We start from the raw sequence: 9,099 nt of genomic DNA, 5'->3' as shown, positions 1-9,099 counted from the left end.
TTCTTTTTGATGCATGTCTTTTTCGGTGTTTTCCGTTTGAATTTTGTTTAAATGGTTACATTTCTAATTTCTATACACGTAACATGTTAAAATGCTGTAAAGTAATCTGAAATATAAACATTAAAGCATTTATTTATCATTTATATAACATAAACTGCCTACCTTTCCTTTTGATGCAAGTCTTTTTTTAGTGTTTTCCGTTTGAAATATTGTTAAATGATTATATTTTTAACTTCTATACATTTAACATGATTAAATAGTCCAAAGAAATCTAAAGTATAAACAATAAAGCATTTATTTATCATTTATAAATGTTTTCCGTTTGAATTTTTGTTTAAATGGTTACATTTTTAATTTCTTTACATGTACCATGATTAAATGCTGTAAAGTTATCTAAAATACAAACAATAAAGCATTTATTTATCATTTATATAAAATAAATTGCCTACTGTTTCTTTTTGATGCATGTCTTTACAGTGTTTTTTTCCGTTTGAATTTTTGTTTACATGGTTAAATTTTTAATTTCTATACATATACCATGTTAAAATGCTGTAAAGTAATCTGAAATATAAACATTAAAGCATTTATTTATCATTTATATAAAATAAACTGCCTACTTCTCTTTTTGATGCAAGTCTTTTTCAATGTTTTCCGTTTGAATTTTTGTTTAAATGGTTATATTTTTTATTTCCATACACACAAGTAACATATTTAAATGCTCTAAAGTAATCGAAAGTATAAACAATAAAGCATTTATTTATCATTTATATATCAAATAAACCGCCTTCATTTCTTTTTGATGCATGACTTTTTCAGTGTTTTCCGTTTGAATTTTTGTTTACATGGTTACATTTTTAATTTCTATACATGTTACATGTTAAAATGCTGCAAAGTTATCTGAAATATAATCAATAAAGCATTTATTTATCATTCGTTATATCAAATAAACCGCCTACATTTCTTTTTGATGCATGACTTTGAAAAAAAAGAAAAAAAAAGGGAAATTTATTGATTAAAATGAGTATTTAAACGAACCAACTTCTGTATAAGTTGCAATCCCACTCCAATATGTCAATATATACAGGTCTATGGTATTGCCTAGCAGCGTTTGTAGTTTTGCAACCTGATGCTAGATATACGGAAACGATTTACGGTAAGTTCTAACCTTTAAAATATTTAACTTTCATATCAAATCATCAATACCTAAATAGAGTTTTTAAGACTTTCGCAGTCTTTGAAAGTTTTTTTTCAGTCATTTTCAGTCTTTCTCAGTCTTTATTTTTAATTTGTATTAAGTAGATTTTTGTTTCTCTTCTCGTTGTTTTCGCTTTTTGTAATGACTTTGTGGCTCTCTTTTGACTTGTGACATTTGATTTCCCTTTGATATATTTTGACTTCATATATGTATATTAAAGAAATTAAATTAAATTAAAGAATTAAAGAAATGAGCATTATTACTCTCGACAGAGTAGAATCTGCTAACTCTTACTACACATACTACATAAAAAAAAGAAGATAGAAAAATACAAATTTGGAAACATTATGCATGCCAATAATTCGAGAAAGTAAATAATAATATTTCATCAAACAATTTCAATTAATCATTTTTAGAAATAGAACTCCCTGGACCGCCAGGACCGCCAGGACCGCCAGGGCCGCCAGGACCCCTAGGGCGTGGTATGCCTGGTCCCAAAGGTAAGAAGTACTAGAAATAAGTATGTATCTGTACTGGGAATAAGTAAGAAAAGAGCGGAAATATTTTTCATCCTTTACATGTTTATTTTAATATGTTTATGATTAGAATTAATTTTAAGGAATTATACTGTTGTTTTATAAATCCGCCATGTCCAATTCATTAAAAAACAAATCGCTTCTTTTAAAAACAAAGCATGGGTATTGAGTTATTCATTTAGCAAAATTACACACACTTTCGATACACACATTTTTGTTGTCTTCAGTTTTTTAAAGGTGCTTGAAAATATTCAAATATTTCTAAATTAAGACAAAAAATATTATGACAAGTAAACCAATCAAACAGTCTTTCATTTTATTTCTATGTAGTCAATTGAACTCATTTCATACATATCTAAAAGGCAAAAGGGGATACACTGGACAAACTGGAACTCCCGGTTCTAGAGGCAAAATGGGACTTTCTGGACCAACTGGACCAGCGGGACCATCTGGACCTGCTGGACCATATGGACCAACTGGGCCAAAAGGAATGAATGGAACAACAGGACCGACTGGACCTACAGGACCTCAAGGACAAACTGGAGATTATGGTCTAAAAGGAATGACTGGGAAAACAGGACCGATTGGGCCTTCTGGTCCTAGTGGACCTACAGGATATAAAGGAATACAGGGAATGCAAGGTGAGACTGGATCAACTGGAGATTCTGGACCAACCGGGCCACTCGGACCATCAGGTCCTACTGGACCATTTGGACCGGTTGGAGATACGGGAGCTTCTGGACCAATGGGGAAAACGGGACCATATGGACCGCGTGGTATCACAGGACCAACGGGACCACGTGGACCTACTGGTCTCTCAGGATCCCCGGGATCAAATGGAAATCATAATCTAAGTAAGAATAGAGAATTTTTATCAAAATATGCAAGGGATAAAGAACTGGTATTTTTTCATTTATTGGGGTTGAAAGGAAACATCTGAATTTCTCTTTTCTTTTCAAGAAGATTGTATACAAAATTGTGTTACTCTCTCTGAGTGTGGATCAATTGGATATCAAATACGGTCATCTGAGAAAGTAATCAGTTAAATTACACAGGATGTGCATTTTGACAATTAACATCTTCTCAGTGATGCTCAAGGCAGTTGAAAAGAGCAAGCCTCAAAGGTTAAAGTGACTTTAAAAAGAAGTCATAAAAGTGACCGCAAAATAAAATAAAAGTTTTTTTTTGTGTATTTCAAATCCGAAAGCAAATGTTAATGTATAAGAAAAACAGTTTAAATTTTACAACTACTACGGATCTTTTTGTAGAAGATAAAATTATCTTTTTTTGCTGTTTCTCTTTTTAGTTTATTTTATTGTTTTGTGTAGTTTGTTCTTCTGTTGTGCATTTATACTACTGTCAGCAGTTAAAGGAGGAATTGCGTCTTCTAACAGGTCAGAAGCCTGTAGTTCTGTGATTGTCATTGGTTTTTTTTTTTGTAAATAATTTTGTTGTATATGGTGTAGGTAGTTTTCTCGCCTTTTATAGCTGACTATATGGTATGGGTTGCCTATACGTACTTACATCCACTTCATTTGGACCTTGGTGGATTATTCACATACAACTTGATTCAAATTATCTGTTGTTACATGTCATTTTTAAGTCTCCCAAACAAAGTTTGGAGACTTATTGTTTTTGCTCAGTTCTTATTATTTTTATTATTCTTCTTCTTCTTTTTCTTTTTCTTTTTCTTCCGCCACATTAAAAATGAACTTGTCCGCAGCGTTTCTCCAAAACCCCCGGTCAGATTAACTTAGGGTTTCATAGAATTTTAGACTAATATGTCTAGGTGAGCCATCGATCTTTCGTTTGTGGATTGGGGTCTATTAAGGGGTATTTTGGGGGGCAGAAAGAAGAGAGGGGTTTACTATAGAACCCTATGGGATTTTTTTTTCTAAAATTTTCAAATGAATATAACTTGAAAACTATAAGTGATAGATACATGCAGTCTTCAGAAATGATTAAAGGACGATAAAAAAAATCACATGAAGTATAGGGGGAGTCCCTGGGGGGTCATCCCCACCCCCTTCAATTTGAAAATATGCTTTTATCTTGTAAACGGTCCAGATCCCCACTCCTAAACCTCATATATTCTTGAATGGGACAATAAAACAAATCAAATGAAATTAAAGGGAAGTCCCCGGGGGTCCTCCCCACCCCGTTCAATTTGAAAATGTGCTATTATCTTGTAAACGGTCCAGATCCCCACCCCTTAACCATATATATTCTTGTAGGGGATAATACAACAAATAAAATGAAACAAAAGGGAAGTCCCTAGGGGTCACCCCACCCCCTCTAGTTTGAAAAATTGTAAACGGTCCAGATTCCCAACCCTAAACCTCATATATTCTTGAATGGGACGATAAAACAAATCAAATGAAATTAAAGGGAAGTCCTCGGGGGTCCTCCCCACCCCGTTCAATTTGAAAATGTGCTATTATCTTGTAAACGGTCCAGAGGCCCACCCCTAAACCATATATATTCTTGTAGGGGACAATAAAACATATGAAATGAAATAAAAGGGAAGTCCCTAGGGGGTCACCCCACCCCCTCTTGTTTGAAAACTTGTAAATGGTCAACATCCCCACTCCTTAACCATATATATTCTTGTATGGGACAATAAAACTAATCTAATGAAATTAAATGGAAGTTCCTTGGGGTCACCCCACCCCGTTCAATTTGAGAATGTACTATTATATTGTAAACGGTCCAGATCCCCACCCCTAAACCATATATATTCTTGTAGGGTACAATAAAACAAATGAAAATGAAATAAAAGGGAAGTCCTGAGGGGGTCATCCCACCCCCTCTTGTTTGAAATCTTGTAAACGGTCAACATCCCCACCCCTAAACCATATATATTCTTGTAGGGGACAATAAAACAAATGAAATGATATAAAAGGGAAGTCCCGAGGGGGTCACCCACCCCCTCTTGTTTGAAAACTTGTAAACGGTCAACATCCCCACCCCTTAACCATATATTTTCTTGTATGGGACAACAAGGCTAATCAAATGAAATTAAAGGGAAGTTCCTGGGGGTCGCCCCCATCCTGTTCAATTTGAGAATGTGCTATTATCTTGTAAACAGTCCAGATCCCCACCCCTAAACCATATATATTCTTGTAGGGACAATAAAACAAATAAAATGATATAAAAGGGAAGTCCCGCGGGGGTCACCCCAACCCCTCTTGTTTGAAAACTTGTAAACGGTCAACATCCCCACCCCTAAACCATATATATTCTTGTATGGGACAATAAAACAAATCAAATAAAATGTAGGTAAAGTCCCTGGGGGTCATCACCACCCCCTCCTGTTTGAATACTTGTAAATGGTGGAGATCCCCACTCGTAAGCCATATATATTTTTTTATGGGACAAAAAATCAAATGAAATGAACATGGGACCATATGAATGGTGAGTTATGTGAGCTTTGTTTGGGAGACTTCGTAACAGCATCCTGTTACAATTACTTCTTGTTGTATTTGTATTCCTCTCTTTTTATAACTTTCTTTGTCTATGCCTAACTAGTTACATCATTATTCTGAGCACGATGTTTTTTCCGCAAAATATACTATGGGGAAGAATTAGACACTGGTTTTTTTCCTAAAAATTCTTTTTTAACAGTCTGTAAACTGATTTGATTTAAATGAGGGTGAGTAATGCAAATACAGGACAGCCGATCTTGAACAATCTAGTGCATCGAAGAAAATTGTGAAAAAAACAATTACAAAAGTACTGAACTACAAAGCATATTTAACAGGGAATATTCCATAAAAAATGACTAAATCACACACTTTTAATCAACAGAGAGAAAACCAAGAGGTATTTTTCGGAACTAATGGTGTTTATTAAACGTATGTGTAAAGCTAGCTTAAAATCGGTGATGTGCATGTTGTGTATACACTTATAATGAGGTTGTAATGCTTCATTTGCTATTAATTTGAGTTCTTTAATTAAACAAGTATCTGAGTGTTCCGCCAATGGATTCCAGTTTGACGAAGGAACGTCCACTTGTATAAAGTTAGTGTCAACAAATGGAACTACATGGGAGGATGCAAGAAACTATTGTCAACAACATGAAGGTGGTGACTTAGTTAGCATAGTATCAAAGGAAAAATGGGATTTCATCTTTGGAAACTTTAGTGGTAAGTTTTAGTAAAAATAAGAAAATACTGGAGGATATTCAAAACTCGTAATTCGAATAAGTAAGGACTACAATAAAAATTGAAAATGAAATAAGGGGAAAAAAAAGATAGTCGACAAAACAATAGACGGAAATTAAACAATGAACAAAATTTCTCTTACCTAAAGCCATAGATTCATTACCCTTACTTTTTATTACATCCAAATAGTTTGTTGCAATAATTGCCCCTTTTGAATAACTCCATGGGTTATAAAAGGTAAGTTATTTTCATTTTTATTTCAATAAATGTAATTACGTCCAATAGTTACAATATTTAGTGGTTGTTTTTTCTTTCTTTATGTGTTTAATGTTTTTTGTGGGATTTTACCATAAAATTAGATAAATGTATGACCATATGATGATGTTGAAAAATATTATAGAGTTAAAATGAAAGGTTGGAAGATGTCCTATATATAAACAATATGTCCAACCTAGTTTTAATCGTCATCTAATGTTTCCTTGATTACATAATGAAAATAACTGAAAAGTCTAGGGAACCGTGGATATACTGTTAATTTATTTAGTTTCCTCAAAAATAAAATCATAAAAATTATGATAAACTCGGATGTTTTTTTCTTAGAAAAAGGAGGCGATATAACACCCTAATTTGCCATTTACATTTTTTATTCAGACAGTGGAGCTCTATGGATAGGGCTAAAGGATAAAACATGGGTGACCGGGGAAAGCTTCGGCAACATTTACGAGGTCAATATACAACTTAATGATTTCGATTCTGGTTATCCTTCAGAACCAAACAACTCATGCGGCATACTTAGGCCATCGAGCACTACACCACTCCAAGATGAAAACTGTAATATTCGGGAAAGACCAAACTTTCTCTGTGAAATCGTTATGACACCATAGAGACCTTCTGTTTATTATTTTTTTTAATGAATATAAATAAAATCCTTATAAACAATTGGTTGTTTAGTACAATATTTTTTTCGCCACTTTCAGTTCTTGAGAGAAGATATTTGATATATGATACATTGTGTCAAATAGTTTATACACTTTTGAAACTGACACCGTTTCACCTTACTATTTCCTTGTTAGAGTTATCTCCCCAATCATTATTTTACATGTTATCTCTACTCCTTTGCAACCGTAAAAGAAACTTTAAAATTTATTTTATTAAATAAATAGTTATATCGTTAGGGTGTCAAAATATTTTTTTATCGAAACCATCCGAAGACTCCAAATGAGAGTAAATTCCCCTTATTTGATAGAAGTATTATGTATTTCTAACGGGTTAGCTAAACCATGATATTGATTTTAGCTGAGGTAGAACTACTTTTTAGACGGAGTCAATAGTTAAGCAGAGAATCAATCAAAAGTAGGAACAGTATATAACATATATAACATACTTTGTATTGTGTATGTTTTTATATAATTGTTGTAAGATTTTTTTGAAACATCGTCAATGTTGTTAGTATATGGCAATCTTTAGTTTACTGTTCTTTGCAGAATTGTTTGTGATGGGGAATAACCAGACTTGTCTGTAAATGTATTTACATCATAGTAGAATCGATGCAATGTTAAGCTTGAGATTGTATGTTGGGCTTTTTTTTATCTATATATTTCTTTAAGCGAAATTTGAAACCGATAAATGATTTTTTTAAGTTTTTTTCTTCGTTAAACAATCCTTTATTCCATACCAGACAATTTGACGTCAGACATAGAAATAAAGACACAAACTACGTCAAGCATAGTTTGTGTCCATAAAACGGACGCCTGTTTGTTGACATAACATGCCCTGCAAACGTTTTACATTAGTTAGAAATTGATTTCAATGACACGTATTGCAGTTTATTAAACAATGCTACCTCTAGGTGAAACAAAGGCAAGTCGTGAAAATACGCTGACAATACCATATTGTCAAAATACAATAGAAAAAAAAAAGACAAACAAATATAAATCAATTGCTTTAAAAAAGCAATTGTAGGGGGTCTTTCCCCCTGTAAAATTAATTGAATTGGGGGGGGGTTTGTTTGTTTGTTTCTGTATGGGGTCTATATTATTGTTACCGGAGAAGTTTCATGTTTAGTTTGGAAAGTTTTTCTTTTATTTTAGGTACAGCGCGCGCGCCACATCACGTGACACGGGTTTATAATAACGAAAAGATAGTCTTTTTATTTCTTTTTAGGTGGGGACGTTAAACAGACAACATCTATAGAGATGGAATGTACACAATGTAATTTCTTTTGTCATTGTAGGAAATTGACATTTTGATGACAGTTCACAAGTAGTGCATGTTTTGGATTTAATTGATCCGGTGTAACTTTAAAACACATTTATTGATTATTTTCTGATAATGTACATTTTTCAGCACCTGTTTGTAACACAGATTAGTATTTCAAACTCGGAGCGGACATTTTATTGTAGGTTTTTACTGAGATTTACGGACCTAGCAAGCTATTTTTACGGCATTGCCATTTCTTTTCTCTAGGAAAAGCTTTGAGAGATATCTGCACCAAGTTTTTTTATAAACGTTTAGTACATGTATGCCCTGCTGACTGCAAATTTTGAGGTCGATTGTACCTGTAGTTTCAGAGAACATGTGGATTTTTTTTTCAGAAGTGACGTAAGAACAATATTAAATTTCAATTTTTCTTGAATAATTGAGAGTTTGTTCCTTCAATAAACTGTCATGATTAAACAGTCATACAGATTGATTGATTGATTGATTGATTGATTGATTGATTGATTGATAAGTTGGTTAGTTGGTTGGTTGGTTGGTTGATTGGTTGGTTGGTTAAACACGTTGGATAGGGTCAATTGAAACACGGAAAAAGAAACAAAGAAGATCTTGGACCCTATATTAAACACATGAGACGGAAACATGATTGATTGATCATGATCATGATTGATTGATTAGTTGATTGATTGATTAGTTGGTTGGTTGGTTGGTTAAACACGTTGGATAGGGTCAATTGAAACACGGAAAAAGAAACAAAGAAGATCTTGGACCCTATATTAAACACATGAGACGGAAACATGATTGATTGATCATGATCATGATTGATTGATTGGTTGATTGATTGATTGATTAATTGATTAGTTGGTTGGTTGGTTGGTTGGTTGGTTGGTTGGTTAAACACGTTGGATAGGGTCAATTGAAACACGGAAAAAGAAACAAAGAAGATCTTGGACCCTATATTAAACACATGAGACGGAAACATGATTGA

At 33.3% G+C, this 9,099-nt stretch overlaps 1 protein-coding gene across 1 annotated transcript; it reads left to right on the top strand.

Annotated features, from left to right (window-relative positions):
* The first annotated feature begins 1,025 nt into the window (after positions 1-1,025).
* On the top strand, positions 1,026-6,833 carry LOC139494721 (collagen alpha-1(I) chain-like). Its single transcript, XM_071282923.1, has 5 exons — positions 1,026-1,153; positions 1,612-1,695; positions 2,094-2,585; positions 5,694-5,876; positions 6,546-6,833. The coding sequence occupies exons 1-5, from the start codon at positions 1,069-1,071 to the stop codon at positions 6,776-6,778; spliced, it is 1,077 nt and encodes a 358-aa protein (XP_071139024.1). The 5' UTR covers positions 1,026-1,068; the 3' UTR covers positions 6,779-6,833.
* Positions 6,834-9,099: the final 2,266 nt, after the last annotated feature.

This window comes from Mytilus edulis, chromosome 11 (genome assembly GCF_963676685.1).
Source record: "Mytilus edulis chromosome 11, xbMytEdul2.2, whole genome shotgun sequence".
Taxonomy (NCBI): Eukaryota; Metazoa; Mollusca; class Bivalvia; order Mytilida; family Mytilidae; genus Mytilus; species Mytilus edulis.
The sequence above is the reverse complement of the archived record's forward strand: the minus strand, read 5'-3'. Positions and strand labels throughout refer to the sequence as shown.